The sequence below is a fragment of the Mya arenaria genome, chromosome 16 (genome assembly GCF_026914265.1).
Source record: "Mya arenaria isolate MELC-2E11 chromosome 16, ASM2691426v1".
Classification (NCBI taxonomy): domain Eukaryota; kingdom Metazoa; phylum Mollusca; class Bivalvia; order Myida; family Myidae; genus Mya; species Mya arenaria.
In genome coordinates this window covers 2,114,683-2,141,732 of record NC_069137.1, presented here as the reverse complement: position 1 = coordinate 2,141,732, position 27,050 = coordinate 2,114,683, and the positions used below count along the sequence as shown (strand labels likewise).

The following is a 27,050-nucleotide window of genomic DNA, read 5'->3' as shown; positions in this document are numbered from 1 at the left end:
TATATCATAAAGTATCAGATTATTACATTAATTTGCTAATTCCGGAGATGTCAATATATTGGTTCCCGTTTAAATTCGCAAACAAGGAAGCTGGTGACAAAAACACAAGGAACCAAACCGGAAAAAAATGAAAATTGGTTCCCGTTTTATTCGCAAACAAATACGAATATGAAGATAAAACTAACAACCAAACCGGAAAAAAAACACAACACCATTCAATTCATTATCTCTATAGAGTAGGACTATGAGAAAACACAAGTGAATATGATATATATTTTGCTGCGTCTATGGCTGTTTGGTCCAATGAGGGACTGACTATTTGAAGGCCATAAATTATGAGCGAAAGCCAAACACAAACCATTTCGTAATTTTCTGAAATCAAATGCTTATGATGGAAAAAATGAAACAGATATCTGTTTCTTGAAACTGTTAAAATGTTAAACTGTTATAATTTGCTCTGGCTTTGAATTTGACATTGATATTCTGCGACAAATATGAGTACTTATTTAAACTTACTCACTATATATTCAGTGTCCTCTTAAGAAATATTTCACTCAATCAGCCATTCGAAATGATCATATTGTCGTTAAATAAGAAAATAAAGACTCGCAAATATGTGATTTTGATGTACGAGGTCTTTGTACACAGGTGAATATATCATATGTTATATGTAAAAACATATTTCTCTTTACCTCCGCAGGTTGATAGAGACAGACGCGAGTATGGCTTGTACGGCGATACAGATGACGGTTATATGGTAATGGTCATGTTGTTGAATTCACATTTCCTTTATTTAACTTTTAATAATGCTACCACAGACCGCTTAATACAATATAGTTATTAATTTTGTGTTTTAATATGGGATTGGATTTTGTCAGATTTGGATTTCATGAGGTATTAGCAAAAGTCGAATATAATATGCCGGGTTATAACATACTGTCTGGATTCATTTGTAAGACAAAGGGCAAGATGATCAATTGCATTTTAACGACGCACTTGTTTTTATTTTTTGATGACATTTTAACACAGCTCGATACTATATTTTTATGGCGTGACTTCGGCTGAGTGGAGCGTATATTAAAAATTAATAGATCGTCGTCATACGCCGTTATTTACCAGTTGTTTCGCACTATTTTTCCATATAAAAGAATTGCAAGTTTCACGAGGACCGCATTCAGCTAGCCATGGGGCTATTTATCACGCTTTCAACAGAAATGACGCAACGTCATTGGTTCAGAACTAGTCACGCGGAGATCCCGCTTTTCCCATATTGGGTCACTAATTTATATCGTAACAAAATGGCGTCTTTTTTACGATTCCTATGATTTCACATAAATTGATCAATATCAATGGGTTGTCGACGTGATATTTACGTTACGTTATATTTTTTGAGTTACGGGGATAGTAGGTGACTCACAAAAATATCCACATGAGATAAACGGGGCACAGGAAACCATATTCGAGCTCGTTGTTCACTCTTACCAGATATGGTTTCCTTTGCCACATATATCTCATTTTGGGTCACCTTCTAACTCCGTACCTTATGAAATTCACAGTTTGATATTTGTATCACTGTAACAAGCATATAATTAAAATGTCTTACTAGGAGGCCTTAATGCATTCCTTTAAATGTTTAGCTTTATTGAAGTATCTGAACTTCTGAGATTTAAACAGGTGGGCGTTATAAGCAATGCAATTGAAGGATGTTAATAATGAAAAGAGCTTGTTAAGGAAAAAAATCAAATTACCTGACATAAACTGATTACTTTAAATACTATTTTCTTGTATGGTCAATTGAAAGGGAGGTAATTTACTGTATTTTCAATTGAAAGGGAGGTAAGTTAACAAACAAGTAACACATTGAACGTTCACGATGCAGTTCTTTCAACTGGTCCGTTGAAATTGATAATTGTTTAACACATCGTAAACTATTAGAATTCATCTGAATGAATGTTTACTTTGATATAAAATAATTGTTGCTCTATCTTAAATAAATACATTCGACACTCATAAAGACATTATCATCATATTTTTTTAGCTGTGTATATACAAGGAAATACAACAAAATAGTAAGTAGAACTTTGATTGAACTAACTTCATGGTTATTACAATCAAACAATTGCTTTGAACTTGCAAATGCAATTTGAAGAATTAATTTAATTTCAGCAAACAGGATTAATACTGTTTACAGACGGAACACGCTTTGAACGATGGAACGCGTATGATTTGCTTTTGTTCAGTGGATTGACCGTAAATGATTGTGAGTACCATAATTATAGTACTCGTACTTAAGATCACACACAGGACACTTATTTGGAAATAGTTTCTCCTTCCAATATCTGATCTTTATACCGTCATTTGTTTAAATGTAGAACGAAAACTGTAGTCAGTACCAAACAATTATTCTGTCTAAGACTTGAAAGTGCACTATAACTGAACGTGTTTGTTTTAAAATACTCAAGTATCAAATCACTATTTGTTAACAATGATTATCCGACAAACAAAATATCAATATTTGTGTATGATTTAATGTAATAAGTTTATCTACAAACAATAGCACATACTCAAATTGCATGTCAATGACTTCGCAGCAAACAATTTTATTCAAAGACAAATGCCAACGATGAGTTATGAAATATAATGAAAAAAACTAAATTCATGATGACAAGCGAGTCTTTTGATTAGTAACTCTTAAACATGCTAGCTGGCTCTCAGACTTTCAGTGTATTGTTTTATTTCAATACCTAAGTATTTATTTTTGTTATTCTGATTCATTTATTGGACCAACATTTTGCAGCTTTCATAAAACTTTCATTTTATTTTTATTCCCCACACAAATAAGGGGATGCATATAAATTTGTCTTTGCCTAAAGATAATAGGAAAAAGGTAATAAAGTTGTGTACCAAACGATTCGTTTCCCGATGAACAAAAACCACAGTTATGGCTCTTGGATTAGCAAAGAGTGGAATTTCTGGCCTTCTGTCGCTCAAAACTCCAAAACTATATTGTATAGAGTCATGAAACCTTAGAGAAACGGGTGATCTTGTTGTTCACCTTGGGCTTTTATACCCTCTGCACCTTGTAAAATAAAAGTTAATAAGCAAATAAATTATTTTTGTGGACTTGTTTTGCTCATAACTCTATTAAAATATATTACCTACAGTCATAAAACCTTAGTTGCATCTAATGATATGAATGAAGAAAGTAATATAAACATATACTAAGTCCCTGTTGTTGGCACAATGTTGAATGTTTTTCTTGCGTTGTGGGGTTAACCGCAGAACCCTAAGAAAAGAACAGCAACACTTGTCCGTCTAGGTGATCGGTAACTAAACCCAAATGCGTCCAATGCAAGGAACCGAACGCCTTGTGGAGAATCGATGCGGTAGCTACTGTGCTAACCGGACTACCGGATGCTTGGATAGTAATACCAAAACAGACGACAAAAACATACTGGTTAAACATGTTGATATAAAAGTACTATAGAGTGTAAAACTGTTTGTTTAAGTGTAAGATCTTAACATATTTCACCGAATGAGCACCAAAAGCTATATTAAACGAGGATTGTAGCCGCGAGATAAATATTCACATTTCGTGTTCAAGAATTGAAATATATTGCGAACTTAAACTAAATCAAACGATTTTATATTTATATTGTTTTATATATTAGCTTATGTTTTGCTTAAGTTGGAAGAAAATGCTAATCCGAATCCATAATTGCACTTGATATTTGTATTAATCTCATTATATCCGATTATCACGTGATAATGTTATTGTGTTCATAGTTATTATAATATTTAGTAAAATAATTGTCTGTGAACGTTTTAGGTGATGAAGTTATGCGTAAGTACATTAGATTTATTATTTTCAATTGCCTATATAATTTAAATCTCAAGAACATAATATTCGAATTTTTTTGAGGCAAACTTAAAACTAAGCACAAATGATGTAAGGAGAGGTGATCAAGGTCAAATAATACCAAACGAGTGACACTCACTGTCACAAGCCAATAAACACCAAACGAGAGACACTTACTGTCATAATACAATCAACACCAAACGAGAGACACTCACTGTCACAAAACAACTAACACCAAACGAAAGACTCTCACTGTCATAATACAATCAACACCAAACGGCGAACACTCACTGTCACAAAACAACTAACACTAAACGAGAGACTCTCACTGTCATAATACAATCAACACCAAACGGCGAACACTCACTGTCACAAAACAACTAACACTAAACGAGAGACTCTCACTGTCACAACCAACACCAAACGAGAGACACCCAATGTCACAACGCAACAAACACCAAACGAGAGACACTCAATGTTACAATACAACTAATATCAAACGAGAGACTCTCAATGTCACAACACAACCAACACCAAACGAGAGAAACTCAATATCACAGCACAACCAACACCGAACGAGAGAAACTGAATGTCACAACACAACCAACACCAAACAAGAGAGACTCTCTTTGTCACAACACAACCAACACCAAACGAGAGAGACACTCACTGTCATAACACAACCAACACCAAACGAGTGACACTCAATGTCACAACACAACCAACGCCAAACGCGAGACACTCAATGTCACAACACAACCAACACCAAACGAGTAACTCTCAGTATCACAGCACAACCAGTCCTAAACGAGAGACTCTCAATGTCCCAAGACATCGTACGTTACATAAAACTGAAATCGTCATAAGAGAAAAGTTCGGTTTCGGATATTATGGCATATTTTGTATTAAATCTATTCAATGTTTCACGTTTGTTGTCCTCGTCCATTGTTATTTAAGACAAAGGACGAGGAAGGATGTTTATATTTACAATTTTTACAATTTGGACTTTTCCTTTTTGTTTTTAATACATTTGTGGCATTTTGTTTTGCATAAGACATATATAAGACAATTATAAATGCATATAATTCCTGTCAATTGTTTGAAGGTATTTCAAATATATAGTCGTATATCAACACCACAAATTCTTCAAGCAATGCATCAAAGGATCTATTGATTTTAAGTTAATATACATGCGTCGCGGATGGGTCTCTTTTTCTTATTTCTCTTGAATGCATATATTTCCAGGACGAACTATTATTTCATCTTCTATTTATTTAACCATATGCTAACATAGTGCATTGATTTTTAAAAGCAATAAGTGTTTTGACATTAGCAAATAGTAACACATACTTTGTGTATTTATGTATTTTTTTTTAATATATTAAGATGTATTTATTCTTAAATATCAGTATTTGCTGCTAGAAAAATCAACAACATGAAATTACGGTGAAACTCAGTACCTATCTGATATGTTTATGTCAATTTTATAGTCCTATTTTATAGTCTGAAATCATATGTTTGTTCCTAATTATAATCATTATCTTTTTCAGCCCTAGTTTATGGTTGTAAGTAGGAATATATATATTATTACAAAAATGCAACCTGCACTTTTCATATTAAATATGTGTAACCTTAAGCTTTTTTCGTATGACCCTGCGATGTAATTAGAGAATATACGTTTGAAAATGTCGGTTGATCGGCCAGTCAGTCGGTTAGTAGAACATTTCCCGTCCGACCATTATGGTATTTGACATTGATCGAAAAATCATAATAACAGTTAACAACCACGATATATGAGTTATTAGTTGAAAAATTTAGGAATTTTAGGTTTAAGGTCGCATGTAACAATGATGACAAATCATTGTCGTACACATAAATCAATAACTGATCGATTGGACTGGATTATAACAGCTAAACAACTCAATAAGCTTTGGTTGTGGCCAGTAACTAAAGAACCTTAACAAAAAAGCATGCATATTTACAGATAAGTGTTTGTTAAGAGCTGATTTATTCACGTTTCACTTCTAAACGCAGAAAAGCAATTGTTTGTGTCAAAGTTGTACTAAGGATTCATAATGTTAAAAAAAAAATCGTGTTTTCGACGCGTGAATGTTCGAAAATATAGCACTGTAAACACAACGTATCAAACGCAAGACTCTGACATATTTACTTTTTTCAGTTTATATATTTGTAAATGAGTAGGGAAATACAATACGTTGGGGATAGTATTTGCTTTATATTATGACTACGTGTGCTGAAACGTTTGCAAATCAATAATGCGGTTCAAGACTTTAAGCGAATAAATCATGTAAAATGTTATCAAATTGTTTTCCAAGCATTTAAAACATGTACAGAAACTAAGTCTGTCATGGCTTGCAACATTGACACATATTGTGTCACCTGGAATACGGGAAAATCAGTTAAGTCGTGTGCAGAAAACGATTTGTTTAGAAATAATTATTATATATTTTGATGACATTTACGGACAGTATTTGTGGGTAAAACGGCTGTAATTTAGATATTTATAACAATGAAATACTATTTTCCATTTTTTGTAAAGGGTAATTAAACAACCTTAGTCAGATCAAGATTAAATTTAACAGAAGCTAGTATGTTATTCATATTTACTTTATACTGTTATTTAGAATATATGTATGTCAGGTCAGCTGCGTCATATGCATATTTCAGGTTATTTTGTGCAATGTTTTAGTAATGCATATCTCAGAAAAAGTTTTCCCACGAAAATGACATAAAATTCGAAAATGCAAATTATCATTACATTTATCTTCTTTTATTTTAGATCATGGTTCAAGTAAGTGAACAATTTTACCTACTTCGGTGCTTTATTGGAACACTTTATTTAGAGAACATACTAAGTCTGATAGAAAATCCCTTTTGTCAACTGTCTATTATGTCTGGAATTTTATTGGAAAAGAGGTCACCTCCTTTTTTTGAACTTTGGTAAACGGCTTCTTGCCAAAGCTTTCATACACTGTTTTCTAAACGTTGGGTAAAGCTATAATTGCAGGCAAGTAATTACAGTATATTTGTTTCTAGTTATGAAAGTTAGATTTGTTGAGAAAGGTCAATTTACTTTACACATGTTTTTTTTTTATTGTGTATATATGTTGACTGTCAATGAAAACGTACCACTTATTGATCCGATGTAAATTTCTAACAGCAGTCGAGCACCGTGTGGTTAGAAAAAGGTGCGGATGGATCAATATTGATGAAACATTTGCAAATGTTAATTTCATTGTATTTTATCATATTGTTGTATGTTTGAACCGGTTTTTTATTTCGCGGTATCACGCGTTACTAGGTTTGGTACACCACCTTCCATACGAACAATGCAAACGTTTACGACAATAATAAAAAAAAGCTTTATAAAATCGGTCATTATCATTTACAAATGAATAAGTTTCCTTCTTTAGGTACAGCCTCCAAACAGCCGGTCAATGTTTTATACCTGTCTATGTGAGACTCAGTGGAAGGAGTATTTTCCGATTACTTTAACTCCTCGACAGCCTAACATAAATCAAGACATCGCTGTTCATTGCTAATCAAATCGAATTAGCTGTAAAATGAATATATCTCTATATCATTTCGAAAGCGTTAACACATTTCTAGAAAAAAGACTAATGAATCCAGGCAGCTCCTTTTGCTTTTATTTTATGGCCCCTTTTTGTATAGGCGCCAAGATTGTCTTGGACCCCAACAATGACATATTAAAACGTCTATTTTTGTTTCGCTTCGCGTGAGTTACTGGTATATGGATAATGCAAAATGACGAGAGAGCGAGAGAGAGAGAGAGACAGAGAGAGAGAGAGAGAGAGAGAGAGAGAGAGAGAGAGAGAGAGAGAGAGAGAAAGAGAGAGAGATAGAGAGAGAGAGAGAGAGAGAGAGAGAGAGAGAGAGAGAGAGAGAGAGAGAGAGAGAGAGACAGACAGAGACAGAGAGAGTGTGTGTGTGTGTGTGTGTGAGAGAGAGAGAGAGAGAGAGAGAGAGAGAGAGAGAGAGAGAGAGAGAGAGAGAGAGAGAGAGAGAGAGAGAGAGAGATAGCATTCAAATACTTTAGCGTCCTTTCTAACTGTTATTTAGAAAACTGAAGCATCATTATATTTGAACAGCAGTATTCAGTAGGTATTTTAACAATTTTATTATTACAATGAAACAATATTCGTTATACATACAAATTAATTAACTTTAATATACTAACAATTATTATTGCTCGAAAAAGAAAACATGCAAATTGATAAATATCAATGTAAGTAATACCCTTACAATTGCATTACAGCTTTGCCCCGTAAGTATTGAATACGTTACTTTATTTTTCGTATTTAGATCTTAAAAGTCAGAACCGTTGACAAGTCCAGACTGATGTATTTTGCGATGTAAACATATACCTTTGATCATTGAAGACACATTTTGATGGCATTTAAGACAAAGCAATGAAAATGCTTTTTGATAAAGGGCATACATGTAAATGTTTTTAATTGTTCGGGGTTGTTTTATGTTTTTTTTTTGTTTTGTTTTTTGTTGTCTTAGATTGAGTCAATCTTTGCATATATGTCTGGAAATAAGTGATACAAGACTGCTGACAAAATATCAGATCGCAGTTTGTTTAATATTTACGTTAATAAATGGATATGTATGGGTAAAATTATTACTAACGCTTAAAGAATAAAACAAAAAGGTTTTCGGCATTTTTTCAAACAATTGAGACTTGTTCTATTGTAAATCATCTTATATGAATGAAACGAAGGCATTTATACCAAAATCAGCTGACTAAACCTATAAAAAAGCTCAAAACTGTCAATCTGTAAGATTGCAGCTTCAATACTGGATAAATTGATTGAACTTTCAAATTGATATCAGTATATAAAATGTGTGTTTTATTTGTTATATATAGCACCGACCCGTAAGTATAATTGTACTCTATTTTTTTAAAGAAATATTACCTTCAGCATGACTATAATGAAATAATGAAAGAACATACATCTTTTGAGTATATAACGAACACTTATAAATTGCCAAAAAGCAATATCCACAAACAGTTTGTATATACCGCCATCTTCTGCTTCAACACTGTCATTTAAATATTATAATTCAATGAAAACAAGCATGGAAAAAAATATAAAAATGTGATATGTTTACTGTGTTAATAATTATATCTATATCATTTTTACTTAAGCTTTTATTTCTTTACAGCTTATATCCAAGGCAAAGGTAGGTTTAATTAAAGAAAAGCACTGCCTGTTGTACAAGTTACACACTATGGATCAAAGTTAAAGCTGTACCCATATAATCATGTGTTGTGACAGCTGTCACGATAAATAGTGTTATGTAACCTTCATTGTAGCCACACTTGAGCCAGAGAGAAAGCGGGTTTAAGAACCACCATCTTGTTATGAAATAGACTTTTAGCCTGCTTTGGAATGAATGAATTATATATGAAGGATGCTACCTATGTGTATAAATGGATTGTGAACACTTAACTTACATTGTATGTAACCGCGACGCAAGATTACCGTTCGGTTGTTTCTCAAATGTTAGGATCTTATATTGCTACATGAATCTGATTTAGCGCAGTTTTATAATAGATATAGAGTGTGTTTCGAAAGGATCACCCTTGCAGAATGGAATGTAATATGATATTTTGATAGCGCTAAGTAGAGCTAGTAAATATTTTTCAAGAATAAAATGTATACCACCAGCAAAAATATAGCCATTTCCATTCTTGACTGCGGTAGACGTTACTGCAAAGGCGTTTCTTTTATGTGAACACAACCATTGTAGGTGCTTAACATAAATTAGTTTGTTAATTGTCATCGTAGTACAAACGCGCGCTACGTTTTATTTTATCTAGATATTAACTTGGGAGCTGTCCTACGAAGTAAGTTTCCAGAAACGTGGATATGGGAAACACACACAGTAGGGTGAGTACGTTCCTTTAGATATCTTTACTTGTATGCTTAAATTGTAATATACTACGTGTTTTTATATATCTCATAAATCAATATATTCATAAAAACGCTGTGTATCCGCATCAGACCAAATAAAGCACGCAATGATTAGACCCTCAGTCTAAATGCTCAAGTATCCGACGTACAATTAGAATATCCAGGTACGACTATGATGTAAAATGTTGATGCCTAATGAAGCAATATAACTTTGTTATTATTTGAACGGACATTGCTTACTAATTACTTATGTACAATCTATGAAAATACGTTACATATAAACTTAATGCAGTTTGTATTTGTGTTCTTTATTCTTACTGAAATTGGAACACATTTATCGAACTGTTGAGGTCGAAACAGCGTGTTTGCAACAATTGGATATGTAAAGCATACACTTATTCTTTTTCTACACAATAAATCCTTTGAAATAACCAGATTAATATTTGGTACCAGGACTCTGATGCTTTAAACATAAAACATTTGCTTACAGCTTAATAATGCAAATGTACCTTGTGATAATAGTTTTAAACATATAAAAAACATATATTTACTTCTTAGTTTCCAAATAGTTGTCAAGGTTGAAAGACATTGACACTTAAGTATTTTATACTATAAAGATTCTCTCTGCGGTATTCGCCCTATAAAGCTGGATAGTGGTATAGTAAATATGTAATTCAATTTACAGTGTCAGGTTTATTATGACAAATCCGATCTTAAACAACATGTTCTTGTATTGAAAAGGTGTAACAATATCTGTAAAATTAAGCGATTTTCACTAAACAACAATGATGCTATGCTCCGTACATATATCTTTTGAAATTTCGTTGGTATTTCCGATGCATTTCTTATAAATAAAGCATCATGTTGAACTCTAGAACTTACCATACATTATATGAGACTCTATTACAGCTATATTCTCGCTCTTCGTTTCTCTAATTATTTATTCCTAAGTGGCCTGATTATTTTAAGTCTTTGTCTGATTATTTGCTTACACATTGATGGACAAGACTTTTAAACTAGTATAATTCTATCTAAAAGTTGTGTACTTACACGCTCAACACTCTTAAGCACTTTTCATACAGTTAAACTTATCATTAAACGTCTCCCTAACTTGACTTCTAAAGACCAAAACTATTTTATTAGCACTTGTTTCTCTAAGTTATGACCCCTAAACACGTACGTGTTTTGATATTCTATATATTGATTGGATGCAATATTGCACGTGTTCACAAGCAAATAGGTAAGGGAATATGGTCATCAAGTCGAGTATATAAGCATATGGTTTAAGAACGACATCAATACTAATCATTTTATGAACTCAGTTATATGAAACAACTTTTGATCAATCGGATTAATCATTGTAAACCATTTTACAGCAAGATTTCCTTATGTTAAATGGCCCATGAATCTGATGTATCATCAAAAAAAGTAAAGAAATTAGGGGAGTTGGGTTGGGGATAGAGAGATGGAGAAATAAGGAATTTGGCGAGAAGAATACTGATTAGAGAAATAGAAAAAAATGAATGGAAGGGATAGGCGTCTGGGGGGAAGATATATGGAGAAAATAATAAATGGAAGGGCGAGGCGTGTGGGGGAAAGAGATATGGAGATAATAATAGGAGAAAGGGGTGGGGGGGATAATGGAACAATAATGAATGGCATGGGGGAGTTGGAGTGCCATAGAAACATGGACAAATAATGAGAGTAATGGAGGGTAGGGTAGAGATATGGAGAAATAATGAAAACATATAAAGTTTGAGAAAGGAAGGGGAAGAGATATAAATAAATACTTGCAGGGAGGAGGATTGGAGAGATAAAGAAAAAAATAAAGTAATGGGGTGATGATAGATTGATTTATAGAAAATATAAACAATATGCTACGGTCTGCAAATAAACTAATACACCACTTACAACGTTCAGGATAGTGTAAAATGTGTGTGTCAATTTTCTCTGAAGATCAAAATAACTTATATTATGTTCAATATTTTCTAACAACAGAACAAGTGGAGAAATTCATCTGACGCGTGAGGTACCCGACTCGATGACGTCATGGATTACATCAGTATTTGCGACAAATGACCAGAGCAGCTTCGGAATTGCAGAAAATATACCTAAGGTACAAATGCCGTACAAACTGTATAACGTATGTTGAACATTACCATCGTTAAATGTATAGCTGATTGTCTTGGAAAAATTCTAAGAAAATGTTTGTTATGAATACTAAATTAGTTTATTTTAGGAATAGTTGTCGTAGCGAGAGGAAGATAATAACATAGAACGATATTTGTTAGAAATAAAACCGTTTTTAACCCAAACTCTGTTATTCGTCTGTTTATTGGCATTAGATCTACAATAACAATTCAATATTATTTTCAGGACAAACATTTCAATATAGTTATTGGACAAGAATATTCCACAATCACTTTACAAAGCTTGTTTAAGTCTTCGTTTACACAAATTTCCACATAATGATTATTAGCTTGAAGAGAGAGAGATTCTGTCCAGTTTTTATCGTTTAATATATAATGATTATGCCTTTTCCTTCGTATGATATATTAAAATAAATAACGTTTAAACCAATAACAATGACAACTCCTTGCCAATATTGAAATGCAGGTCACTGTACGAAACGATTTCTTTATTACGATGGACCTCCCAGAAACAATCGTGCAAGGAGAAGAATTCCTTCTGCAAGTTACTGTATTCAATTATCTTCCAAGTACTCAACAGGTACGCTAGATATTATCGCATCGCTTTCTATTGTAATCGCTATGATTTTGTTATTCTTTCCTACATCAGCAATATTTAAAATATAGATCATTTAAATTGCATTCGTTTAAACATTTTTACTCGTCACTCAATGTACGTCATGATTGTGTATTTTGGCTACACATGAAGTCATTATCTGCTGTTTTACATTCCGAATCATCAAAACAGATACATTGTATACCTTTCAAAACTTCATATGTATTGTAAGACTGTGTATTGTATAAATTTGGTCGACATTTGTGCTGTTGTGCCATGTTTCTTGTTTGTGATGTTTTTATTTTTTGTGTTATATGTCTTTAGCATTTTCCCTGTGCAATTAAACGGGGTTTATATTTAAACATTTGGCTACTGAGCTTGTTTTCTTAGTTCATTACATAAGTATGGAATACTATTTACATTCAGTTACTTCAATTGTTAAACTTATGACTGACAAATAAAACTGTAATTATTAGAATAGATTAAAGAGACAGTTACTTTCCAATAACCACTGTATTGTACAGGTTTCTGTCCAAATTCAACATTCGGACGACATGAATCATCCTATACCGGCTGCATCTATTACAATTGTGGACTCAATAGGCAACACAATTGATAGTTTTATTCTTCTTTCGTTACAATTAGAGGTAAGTAAGACTGTTATGTACTGCTCGCTTACCATCATGCTACAAAACATTTTCAAACGAAGACTTATAAGATAAAAAAGGAAATATCAATCCTTAAGCCTCAATACTTAATTACTTACAGAATATAATAATGTACCTCATGACAAAAATTAAAACATAACAGTGATGTCTTTAACATTTATAATATAGATACTTATTTTATTTCAAGACATTATTGCTAAATCATTTAAAACCAGCAGTCAACACATAAATCTCCTGTAATACATTCAACATATAATAATAAAAAATATAGACATGACAAACAACATTGGCCTAGAAAAGCTGCTTTAGACATACACACTCCCTTCGTAAACCGCTGGCAACCAAGGCTCAGCGGTAACAGGAAGCTTGTTGAATGCGAGTATGCATTTCAGATTAATGGGATGATATAAACATAAAGGGCAGCCCAGATAATAATCTAATTCTATATTCATACCTTACAACATTCCCCATGTTGCGCTGCGGACAATTGTGTTTTGTTCTTGGTGATTGTTGCATATGTGTTCATCGGATTTTTTTTTCTTGCATGGACAAAATGTTTCGTTTAAAAAAAATGTGTTCACCCCAAATTGAGCCGGAGCAATTTAATACATTTGAAAAAAACAACATAAAAAACACAATACACGCTGTATATTCCAGGTAAATTCGGGAGAAGGTAAATCTACTTTTGTACACTTTACTCCAACTACAACTGGGAGGATAACAATAACTGCGGAGGCTAGAGCAGGGGATCTCCTCAGAGCTGCTGCAGTTGATAAAATACAAAAACAAGTGACTGTCGTGGTAGGTGTCCAACCGAATCTGCTCATCATAATTATGAAAAATGAAGCGAATTCTAAGATTGTTTAGGTTAAAAGTTTAAATTTGTTTTTTAAACAACTTCATATAACAAAAAAATGCTAGGTTTTAAGAGTTTTGCTGGCCCATTTATAGGTGTGTACAAAAGGGTCGTACATTAGAAAGGTACATTATATCGAATAGTAAAGATATCAATGTGTTTGTCAATATAGAATGTTTTACACTAACGTTCGCTGGAATGCCAGAGAATGAAAGCCGAATGAATTCTCTCGAAATGGATTTGAAATAGGCTAGATATTTCAAGATAAGATTTATCATCAAGAAAACCCATAATCAGTTTAACCATTTTTCTGTAATTTGTTACATTAATATATTACAAAATGAAACAAATGTTTAATGATGTTGTTTTCGCAAACTGAGCTACTCGGAGAAGGCAAACAAGTTGATAGTTTCTTGTTTGTGTGTTGATAATTTGCATGTTTACGCAATATTTTACAGCCATATGGAATTTTAAAAAGGGAAAACATTCAGGAACTCGTCAATTTGACGCATTTATCCAGCCAACTGCTCACCGTGTCCCTACAAGACCCACAGCATATGGCCCCGGGTAGTAAAACTGTTACAGTTAAGATGACCGGTAAGCCAATCTCATTCCGTGTGTGCATTCAGAGATAAAACAAAACACTGTTGTTTTTTTGTAAATGCGCTTTTTATATGTTTTTGCACATGTTTTAGTAATGTTTCCATTCCGGTACATTCTTAGGTGCATTATTGCGTCCCATATCATTACGTTATCTTTTGAAAGGGTTTTATTTGCAGGAAACCTTGAATACAAAAGTCATATGTCATACCTTGAAATGTTTCAAAATAAGTCACCCCATCTCTGATGTGAGTAATTGATAAATTTAAGTGAAATCATTATTAACTGGTTCAGGGAGCTGGCATATGTATGGTTCAGATATCGAAGCAACAGTGATAAATTCATAGATTACATGATTTCATGGCAATGTATTGTACCAGTTAACAATTTTAACAGTGTTTCTTTTTCTTTTCTTTTTTTTTGTTTATGGGGACGACCCTTCAACATAACAACAAAGTACATAATGTTCGTTTGTTTGTGATATTTTATTTTGTTTGCATGTCATAACTAGTGATTTAAGTTGGTTCAAAGGTAGAGCTGTTTGTGACCATTTCATTTGACTTCCAATACTTTTATTTTTAGTGACATTTGCTTCAAGCTACTTGATGTAACCTGTTTATTTACCAAATATTATATGTTTAGGGAACTTCATGAAGCCAAGCATTGATGGTCTACAGGGGTTGCTGAAAATGCCGCACGGTTGTGGGGAACAAAATATGGTTGACTTTGCACCTGATGTTTACATTGCTAAATATCTGAAAACGGTTGGAAAGCTTACTAAGGAGATAGAAGATAAGGCTGTGCAGCAAGTGAAATTCGGTAGTATACCTAATCTCATCCGCATCACTGTTAGTGTATCATGTTCGCAAGATTAATACAAAATTAATAAAAATAAATCAGAATAACAGTAAGACTATAAGACACATTTCATATTCAATATTGAACTCTACTGGAGAAAATATATTGATACTCTTTGATGTAATTGTATTTGAGTAAATGTAATGCCTGAACTACTTGATTGGCGTCAACACTATTGGATTAATAGAATTTCAGGCGAATAACATACAGTACATATTGTTTACATTATAGCAAGCTCGTCTTCTTGTTATTTCAAGACTAAAATCAACAAGACAAAATGTGTTTCATTTCGCGAGTATCAAAGGAAATGTGAATCAATTTCAAGCATTTTTTTAAATTTTCGTTTCATGAGTACTAAGATTATTCGCAGACTAGTAACATTCGCAAAAAACAACAAGTTATTCATTTCCATAAAATAACTCTATTGACGACCTATCTTAATAAAAGCCCTCAGAAATAAATGTTACACTACGTTTAACATGTCACGTCCGATAGTACATGTTTTCTATTGATTTTAAAGGTTATCAGAACGAACTTAGAAATATGCATCAGGATGGCTCATTCAGTGCTTTTGGGGAACGCGATCTATCTGGTAGTGCATGGTATGAATATTCATTTTAGTTTACCGTTTTTACAATGCTAAATACAGGGCAAAGCCAGTAGTCAGAAATTCAAAAATAATCACTTTATAAATTAGCTACTTCCAAACAAAGACGTATGATTAATATTTCAAATGCTGATGTTATCACCAGTTAAGTCACTAAACAGTTGGTAAAGTACAAACGCGTCCTTGCTGACATGTAGGATTTTAAAACGTTCATTAATGTATCTGATGATAAATACTTTTAAACCTGGGTAAATAATATGTCATTTCTGATTCAGGTTAACTGCTTTCGTCCTTAAGTGTTTTGGTCAAGCACGCTCAATAGTAAAAGTAGATGACCAGGTTTTGTCAAGATCTATGGTATGGCTTCTTGGGCAACAAGATCAAGACGGGTCCTTCAGAGAACCTGGGACATCAATGAGATGGGTTGACCAAGTATGTTTGACATTTAATTGAAAAAATACCGTAATAATATAACCGTACAAACGAAATAATCAAATCTTCCTTATCCATGAAGCATTTGCCTTAAGATGTTTGTTTATGTGTATTGAATATAAATTTTGAATTCAGCTCATTAATTATTTCATCGATGTGAATGATACTAGAACATGTTATCGTTTAATCTACGAAACATACCTTTTCAGTCAGGAACAAAGACCGGTGTTTCTCACACAGCGTTCATTTTGATCGCGATGCTCGAAAACAGAGGATTCAAATTAGTAGCAGTAAGTAAAATAGCTCCAATACAATTCAAAATACTTGCAACAGACTTGGTTTACGTAACGACATTAAGAAAAAAATGTTAATACACGAATGAATAGAAAAGAAATATGTTTTTGTAATTTGAAAATAAAAAACGTAGTTATGTATATCAGAAGTAAATAATTATTTCAATTAAAAATAAAAATGAACAAGAAGTTGCAAATATGTTTTATCATCTGCCCCGGAACATGATTTGAGCTAACACTGTATATAAAAATATTTCTTGGAATGTTTCCACTTAGGATAGAATCAGGTCGGCTTTGCTAAAGACTATTCAGTGATTTGAGGAATATACAGAATCAGTATACGAAATAAAGAGTGGCAAATCATAAAGAGTGTCAAACCAAAAACTTCAAACAGGTGGAACCTCAGTAAATGATGAACGATGAAATATCGTCTTTGAAAACGGAAGTTTTATTAACGTCTAGCCGGCTGTTTTCTATACTTTTTGACATCACTTGCCTGTGTTCGAACCCCACTAATTCCAAACTACTTTTTATGCTATACATGTTTTTGTTTGAAATTTTATATCATAAATAACATAATGATAAAATAAGCGTTTTCGGATGCAACAAATTTTTGGTGGAAAAACATGAACGAGTAAATTAAATTAGGATTTGCACCTCTGAAGTTATTTGTTGTATTATGTATGCGAAAAGCTACATAAACAAGATCAGTAGCAAAAAGTTTTAACAGACACACGGTTTAATGGTATAGGGTAAACGCCAAAGACAAGAACCATAACATTTCAAACATGAAAGAACCACACAAAACTCCACAAGCAGCACAGTGCATACATACTTTATATAACAAACATTTTGAACGTATTTGCGCATCGGACACCGGTGTTTAAGACTCTACTAACTGAACGTTTGTAGTGTTTATATTCACTATTATATATAGATGGACAAGAACACAATAAATACGACAATGATTCTAGCGAAAGTGCAATACTGACTTGAGTCATTTTATGCCCTGTTTCTAAAATCTTGAAATTTTAAAGGACATGTATTAAGTATGTATTCTTTTGTCTTAACCCTTGTGAAATGTTCACGTACGGCAGCATCAGGTAAAGGCTTTACAAAAATCACATGTAATGTGTTTGATACTCTACTAACTGAAAGTTTGTAGTGTTTATATACACATACATTAAACGATACATTGCTATATAGATTCAAACAATCAAGCGTACACGCAAGCGCCTTTGGTAAAAAAAAACGTTTTCTGCTCTCTGTAAGTCGATAAAAAAGAGGGCAAGTTGTTAAGAGGGCAATTAGTGCCGAGACATGGCATATTTAAGTTGTTTTTAAAACCTGAGAGTCGTAGATGGACGAGAACACAATAAATACGGCAAGGATTCTAGCGAAAGTGCAATACTGACTTGAGCCATTTTATGTTTTGTTTCTAAAATCTGGAAATTTTAAAGGACATATATTAAATATGTATTACAAAAATCACATTAGGAGTATCGTTGTCGAAAACAGATGAATTTCCAAATCACACAAATAGTAAATGTGAAATAATTGTCATGAATCTGTATGTATATGAGGTGTGTAATAATATCATATGAATACCATGTCTGTTATATAAATGCAGGATTCCCGTTTGAATAATGCAATCACGAAGGCAATGCATTATTTGGAGGCCCAGATCAACGACCCACACGACATGTACACTGTTGCGGTGTTATGTTACGCCTTGGCGAAATCTGGCAGTAGCATAAGTCCGTCTTGCTTGAACAAATTACAAACTGGAGCTTTAAACCAAGGTGAATATTTGCTTTTCTTTTCTATATGTCGAAAGCAAGTAAGTTTTTCATGCTTTCTTTCACTGTAGTTTCCCTTACGATGTAGGTTTTTACGCAATCACTATGTCGAATAAATGTTTATATTCCACACAAAAATTGTTACTACCCATTCATATAATACAAAAATACATGTTGACTTGACATCTGGTAGTAGCGTAGCGTAGCATAAGTCCGTCTTGTATAAATTTCACGCTTGAGCTACAAATCAAGGTGATTATGTTCTTTTTATATTTAGATCTCAAGATGACATATATGATTTTATATGATTGCATTCGTCTTTGTTCCCCGATAGGATGTAGTTTTTTCCGCAAAATGTTAGTCGAATTGATATCTATCATACTTTTTCTGCCCACCTTATTATACAAAAGTATCGAATTCGCTTGAAAATTGACTTTAAGATTGTACACAATCTCAATTCAAGTGACACTTGTATTTAAAATCAATGCATACACATGTATAACAAACATAAATTTTGAATGATAGATATTTAACTACGTACTGAAACATGAATGGAAAATATTTATTACTGATAACAAGATTGTAACCGTGTATTTAATAGCTGAATACGAACACATATTCAATGACTGTTGGGACCTAAAATATCTACATTGATCAACTATCGTCTCATACGGTAGAAGTATCGTGTTATCATTACCTTTCTTTCAAATTAAACACGGTATACAATTGTATTAGTTGTGGAACTTTCCATTTGCGAGTAAGAGTGAACCTTTTAAATGATGATACACATATCCTTTTCACAAATTCATTTGTTATTAGCCGTAAACTTTACTACAAAGTAACAATTTATATATATACATAAACATATTTATAAATACACATGTATTTTTATCATTACCACTTAGGTGACAAAACGTATTGGCAACATTCTCGGATGGTAAACAAACGGGCAGACTCGAAAGCGGCGCCGTCACGGGCTCCATCACGTGATATTGAGGCAACATCTTACGCTCTTCTGACATATAGTGAACTCGGAAAACGGAATGAGGGACGTAAAGTTGTCAACTGGCTTGTGTCACAGAGGAACCCGTCAGGCGGTTTTGCATCGACTCAGGTAATTCAGAGCAAACGTTGAATTGCTTTCATAATCTATTGAAATAATGTAACATTTTTGGAATAATGTTATCAGTTAAATAAGCAGGTGTCAATGTCATGAGAAATCTCTAAAGATGTGTACACATTTAGAACCTAAGCAATGGAAATCGCATGATCCTGTATATATAACCTTGTACATCATTAAACATGTATAAATTCGTAGAATATGATGTCATTGAAACTACAAACACACATCAGGCATACCAGACAATCCATGTGCTAATATCGAATGATACAAGGATGAAAGTTCGACCCCCCCCCCACCATAGATTATTAAACAAAAACACTACCATGAACATCACTCTTCTCCACAGTTTTCCATAGCGTTACCAATATATTAACACTACATACATGTCACTATGGTGTAGCGATAATACAATATGCTCGAACATAGAAACAGTTCAGATTAAAACCCGACCTAGGGGTTATTTTATAAATATTGAAAAAAAAAATATAAAAGTTTCAATCAAGGTCATTGTTGATCATGCATGTTTTCACAATAACTTGACAAAATAAAATGTATCAATTGTGTACAGCAATTTGAAAACAAACACTGACAGTGTTGGTTAAAATTTGATATATTTGACGTTGAAAATAAGCGGAAGCAAAGATTTAAAACGTATAACAACTTTTTTCAAAAGTAATTATCGAATAAATATTAGCCAACTAATAACTATTTTGGCTACCTTTAACCAAACCAAAGAAAAATCAGTATTACGCTTGGCTGCATATCGCAAACTCGAATAATAGTCACCTGATAGAGTACGGCAGTTATTGTGCACCGAGCAATGCGTAAAAAATCTTTATACAAATTGGAAATATCAACAATGCAAAAAGCTGACTTACTCATGTATTTGTATCGACCGATTGTTTGCCTGCACTGATTATTGTAACGAGTTAGTCGATGAAATAAAATGCCTTTTATTACTACAGTCTGGTGGCTTGTTCATCGAATATGTCAAGTAAGATATCGTTCAAATAACTGCCAGATTACCAACATATTTTGTCTATATGGTTTTATTTTACTTGATGTATATATTTACCTAAATCGTTTTTATTTTCAGTTCTATTTGACACCTGCTCTATATTCATGTCGATATTTATGTATGTATTTGTTTTATAGGACACTGTTGTGTCGCTTCAAGCTTTGTCCGAGTTTGCAGCCCGCGATCCAATGGCCCCGGGTGCATTTCCCAACTACGGACTGCATCTGAACACGACTGGAAACAATTTCGTGCATGAATATCAGATAACTCAGGCAACCTACGATACCACTTATAGTTTCGAGGTAAGGTTGTAATGTTGGTTAATAATTAGACAAGGCATACTTAAATCAATATGTTTCTGTGACCTACTTTATCCGTTTGAAATTTTGACGTTGCACTGCTTTCGTTATGTTTTACTCTTTCAAATCTTGCGTAGAAGAGAACACTCATTACTACAATAAATAAATAAATACGTCCAAATCTGAAATGGTCAAATTTCAGCTGGTAACATGTATTAACATCAAGCATATAGAGACTGAGAAATACTTTGTTTGTCTGTCAAAACGGAGCGCATCTAGACATACTATTTCTAAACTTTTTTCTGCTGTAAGCAATTAAATAAGTCCGAAAATGATTTTATATATCTAAATCCATTTGCGCTTAAAAATATTCTGGTAGAATAATGGAAATGCTTATGCATATACCTGTTCGAACGTATTCAATATTCCTATCGAATTCTAGTCACGAGATTCTGCTGCATCATTTTTGTTTAGATAATCTAGACCTTATGTAGACGTACTGTTGGTATTCATGTGTACATGCTCTAAGCCATATAAATATTGTAACAGAATAAACGTATCGTGTCGAATCGTGTATTTCATTTTTTTTCTATTACCACATCAAAGAACGAGATATGCCGTTTGTACATATAAAAATTGATTACCCGATAAACGATAGTTTTAAAACTATGTATATTCTAAAATTTGACTAAGTAATTACATAAGTATTGAATGTAAGCCATAGTTTCGTGTTGCTTAATGATGTTGTCATTCATAAAATTATATAACTGAACTTTGTTTTTGTACTCATTTACAGGTGCCGTCCAACGTGCCGAGCATAAACATCTACACAACTGGTGAAGGAGTTGCGGTGATTGACGTATGTTGTTGTGTTTATAAAGGGTTAAATCCTACGTGTATATTTGTTTGTGACAACGTCCGTCTAGAATGGATAGTCTTTTGATACTTCGGTATATTCTTTGTAACTTAGAGTCAAAGAAGTAAAAGATGTCTTCAGAAGTTCAAACAGCAATATGTGATTGTTGATTTTTGGATAATAATTATAATTCGATATATTCTGTAGCATAACTGTTTATAGCCCGAGGTTGGTAGCATCGATGTTTTAAAGGTCATTGACACATTTAAAAAATTAGTGATGTTCGAGTGATAATGTAATATGTCGACATCAGTTCACAACAAGCTTTACATCTAGTATTGTGATGCCACAACGTTTAAACTTTGATAAGCGTTCAGCTCACATGATGATCGTGTTAAAAATACATCTAATGAACTTTTTTTCTTAAATGCTTTGCATTTTGGGGTTATACTATTAAAGTAACAATAGAGAAAAAGGCAATTTTCAAGTTTTGTTACTTTTCCTGATCAAAATTAAAAAAAAAAACACCACTTTTGTTTTATAGAATATTGCCTCAAACGATCTTTCAAACGGTTGCACACTTTTGAATTAAGTTTTGGAAATGAACAACACACTGTTTATTTGTTGAAATCTCGATTTTCGAACGTTTTCTTGAAGCTAAATGCTTAAACATTTGAGTTCGTACTAAACAAATTACAAATAAAATCAACTGCTCGAACACAAATTCGGTGTTATATCATGTAGTATTAATTGTAGGATATGTATTGCACAATGACAGATGTCGAAATAATATAATCTGGGCAAAAATATACTAATCGAAAGGTCCTTCTTCGGGTTTCATCATGTTTGCTTTTTAAGCACTGCACGTTGAAATTTCATCGTTTTTGTCTTGGTTGAACATTTTCCCTTTAGGTTTTGCTGATGTATAATTCAGGACAGCAGCAAATGTTAACATTAAACCAATATGCGAGTTATATTTTTGCAGCCGTATTTTGATTTAAGGCACAAAGATTTGATTTGCATGAAAAATATACAGAAGTGTTGTTCCGTCTAAACGTCTTTTAAGTATCTCATCCGTTTCTTAATAAAAGCTTGATTCTTCGAAAATAAATGTTCACAGTTGTTTGTGACTCTTACATTTTTTTCTAATAGTCAGCGCATCGAGTAACAAAGTATAAGCATGTGTTATATCACTACATACAAATCCCTATGTTAAGAAAGTGTGCGCCATCATAACATTTTGTTGATAAAACACTCATGAAAAACAAAATAAAAATCAACATTTAAATGAACAACTACAGATTAGGTACATCTTATCGTGGCATTTTATTGCTGATTCTATAGAAGTATAATGTAGTTTATATTGTCACCAAATAGTTAAAGGAACCACCACAAGAGATGTCACAATCCTTATATGTGATAGACAGTTTTCATATTGTTGATGGCCCTTGCTCAGTGTTATTTTTTGTGTAATGTGTATAAAGCATATACTATATAAAGCATATTCATTATTGTATCTTATTTCTTAGATTTAAAGGCTTATATAGAAGTATAGTTTATATTACCATCTAAAAGGCTGAGGGAACGTCACAATCCTTATTAGGTATAGAACGTCCACATTTTTGGATGGTCCTCGTACATTGTTATTTATTATTGTATCTTATATAATGCATATTCTGTGTTTGTTGCATAGTTTTAACGGCATGATACAATGTATTTCAGGTAACGACCTCCTACTATATCCAAAGCGACCTGCAAGACCCGCACATCAGTATAACTTCAAACATTATAAAGGAATCTCTTAACTCTCTCACTGTACACAACTGCATGCGGTACTCCTTAATCAATTATAAATAAAACTTTTTATCTTGGCATGATATATTGAACCATGTTGAAACGCATTTCGATAGTATCTTAAGTAACCCTGCTTGCTCAGTCAATGGGGTAAAGTTTATACAACACAATAACAATTCATATGTTTTATTTCTGCGATGTATCATCTGTATCGCCAAGCACAACTGGACTGGGTAACAGGTCATGCAAATACATACACTTAGGCGTTCTAATCACATTGCTAAACATCTACAATACAGTATACAACTGTTTAATATCAAAATCAATCAAACATTATTCTAGCCACATTAAATGAATATGTTTCGGTCCAGCTCGTGTTTCATTTGTATTTAAACAGTCAATACATATTTAAAACATTAATATATTCCTACAAAAAATATTCTAGAAACATACCATAACCAAATGTTTCGAATCAAAATTGACTCAAATAATCTTATTGTACTTACATGGGTAAATGTAACCCAAAACATCTCTACACAGCTTCGAATTCCAATAACTGCATACAGTTGTGATAACAAAATGCAATGTAGCAATAAAATGCAGATAATAAAATGGTAAATATCAGCCAGAAAATATATACCGAGAACAATAATTCAAAAACAGAAAGAGAACGAATAATGAGAATTCCATAACACTTCGGAACAATAACTGCTACACAAACCTGTAATAAATATTTGTCAAAGTATATTATTACTTATTAAAAGTATACAACAAGTTTGTCTGAGATATTCTCCTATGACCTTCGTTGGGGTTGTGATTTTTCCTTCACAATCTTGCGTGAGAGAGAAAACGCTTCCCTATAATAAAATAATAGATACAACGTCTAAATTTCAAACGGTCAAATAAAAATGGGTCACATTAAACTAGCTAGCTTTGCTTTTAAATCATATGCGAATCGGTCTTTGCATACCTTTCTTTGATGATGTTATAATTTATTATATAAATGTTTGCATTCATACTGTTTGATAACAAATATATAAAAACATAGTATAACTATTTAGGTAATCGATGTGCAAATTAGATTTTCGTTTGATCATGCAATTGGCAGTCATGCTAATTTTTAATGCCAGTTGACTTAACATAATTTAAGGCTTCATTTGGAAAAGTATTGCTTGCCGGATACCAATATCTAAAGGGAAAAGTCAAAACAGATTATGTAAGAATTATCGCATAATGTAAATATTGATCTTTATTGAAAGCAAACATGATTTGGCATAGTTTTTTAATCTTTTTTTTATATACTTTATTGTTCATACACCTTAAACCCTGCACATCATACCAGAAAAAATGTGGTCACCAATAAGAACAAAAATGAACGTACGTGTACATCAGCTACCTTAGGTAAGTTCAGCTTTATATAAACATTACTATTCGCCTAACCTTAATTGTTTGTCTATTTTATTTTAATTTCAAACAAATACACTTTTACACATACAGTTGGACAGGACCGACGCCTAGCGGTATGCTGCTTATGGAAGTCGAAAGGCCAACTGGTATGATACATTTATCTTATCAGTCTGAGAAAGCAACGTAGCTTGTTGTTCAATTTTTGATTTCTTCGTACAACAAAGCATTGTTTCGACGCCATTTAAATATTTGTCATGTCTGTCAAGGGAAGCAAAATTAAATGTTTTATTCAGAACAACAAAATAGGGTCAATGTGCATGTACCTGAACCATTTGAGCGAATGCCAATACTACTAGTTTATCTTTATTTCAGGCTTCATGACGGATGTCGACAAACTCAACGTACAAACCAGTATCAAACGACAGGAAAGGAACGGCCGGTTTCATGTTCTTTACTTTGATAGTGTATGTACATGCTTTTTTATCTTAAAATAGGAGGATGTTGTACGTTAATGTCTACTAAAACCAATGACCATTGCTTCTTGTATTCAAATGAAAAAGTTGTACACATTTAAAGTCATTACGTTCCTAAATATTTCTTCCTTTTTGTCAATATGTGTTTCAAATTGCGTGTTTACTATGGACATATATATATATATATGATATTTTAGCTAGCGGTAAATTCGCATGTGTGTGTGGATGTCAAAATGGATCGTTCGGACCCTGTTGTGAAAAGCCAGCATGTCATGTGATGGTATATGACTACTATGAGCCATGTAAGTTGACATCATTGAGATAATAATATACGTGATTCTCTAAACATGAACAGCTTTATACTACGGCGCTGATTCTTATCGTATATAATCGTAGCCGAGGCTCTGGGCTACTCTCTGAGATAACACATTGGAACCGATCAATATGACATGCTCTGTGGATTAACTCGAGCTAGCCCCTCCGTCTTCTTTGGTGTAACGCTTTGATTCCATTCATCGTGGCTATACAGCCCCTTTTATTAAGCGGTGGGGGCTTAGTGTTTTAGGAGTTGATTGGCTTTATTGTTTATTCCTTGGCTTATACCTCGATTACTAATGAAGGCGAAAATTCCTCTTTGGCTTCATAGCTTCATCTTTAAACGGTACGGTGGATGCGAAAAGTTTATCGCAGCCAGTAGCGGAATTTACACACACAAATTCCTTTTTCGTCTATGAATTACTTTTGAAAAGGCTGAATATGGAATTATAATTTAGAAACAATACCGACCAGACAAAACATTTTTACATGAATATGTTGTGCTTAACATAAACTGCAGAGTTTAGGCCATACTACTGCGATCAGTGTTAACGATATGCCAACGTTTATTTTATGTAAAAAAAACAAAACAAAAACAAGAATAGTAATTGAATTTCATTTATAATAGTGTAACATGACAAACTGTATTCGATTTGTATGTGAACCATACGCTAACTTAGAAGTATTTTTTATGTTCACGAACTACAGTTTATTATCATATGTTGCTGTGGTAACCATGACAATTGAAATTTTAGCTTACCAAGCTGTTACAACCTACGAGTCAGGGATTCTAAAAAGCACCACTATTTGCCAAGTATGTCCCTTGTGTGAATGGTGCAATGAGCTTTCCTTCCCGCAGGTAAGTTCAAGTTTAAAGTCATAGTGTGTTTTTTTTTAAATTATATTGTCTTTACATGCATGTATGATTATAGAAATATGTGTTGGTTATTATGAACAAAATCGATGCAAAAAAGAACGAAACTTAAAGCATAACAATCAAAGTGGTTTCTTCCCATTGCCTTAAGCATCCTTATGTGAGGCAAAACTTAACAAATGCCGTTTTCACTCAGTATCTATTGGTTCCA

The 27,050-nt window shown here is 33.0% G+C and overlaps 2 protein-coding genes across 2 annotated transcripts in view; both read left to right on the top strand.

Annotated features, from left to right (window-relative positions):
• LOC128222333 (CD109 antigen-like) overlaps nucleotides 1–27,050 on the top strand; it is a 63,812-nt gene that overhangs the window by 36,213 nt on the left and 549 nt on the right. The window contains 23 exon segments of the mRNA XM_052931313.1: nucleotides 701–757; nucleotides 2,167–2,260; nucleotides 9,054–9,088; nucleotides 9,677–9,798; nucleotides 11,821–11,938; nucleotides 12,439–12,552; nucleotides 13,092–13,214; nucleotides 13,893–14,036; nucleotides 14,550–14,688; nucleotides 15,334–15,510; nucleotides 16,070–16,151; nucleotides 16,432–16,588; nucleotides 16,798–16,878; nucleotides 18,512–18,683; nucleotides 19,586–19,794; nucleotides 20,959–21,123; nucleotides 21,917–21,979; nucleotides 23,699–23,808; nucleotides 25,268–25,323; nucleotides 25,550–25,641; nucleotides 25,848–25,914; nucleotides 25,917–25,952; nucleotides 26,721–26,824. Of these exon segments, the coding sequence (XP_052787273.1) occupies nucleotides 701–757; nucleotides 2,167–2,260; nucleotides 9,054–9,088; nucleotides 9,677–9,798; nucleotides 11,821–11,938; nucleotides 12,439–12,552; nucleotides 13,092–13,214; nucleotides 13,893–14,036; nucleotides 14,550–14,688; nucleotides 15,334–15,510; nucleotides 16,070–16,151; nucleotides 16,432–16,588; nucleotides 16,798–16,878; nucleotides 18,512–18,683; nucleotides 19,586–19,794; nucleotides 20,959–21,123; nucleotides 21,917–21,979; nucleotides 23,699–23,808; nucleotides 25,268–25,323; nucleotides 25,550–25,641; nucleotides 25,848–25,914; nucleotides 25,917–25,952; nucleotides 26,721–26,824 (2,517 nt within the window).
• LOC128222331 (CD109 antigen-like) overlaps nucleotides 13,160–27,050 on the top strand; it is a 119,124-nt gene continuing 105,233 nt past the window's right edge. Inside the window, exons 1-2 of the mRNA XM_052931310.1 lie at nucleotides 13,160–13,214; nucleotides 13,893–14,036. The gene's annotated coding sequence lies outside the window, so the exon portion shown is untranslated. The remainder of the gene's footprint in view (nucleotides 13,215–13,892; nucleotides 14,037–27,050) is intronic.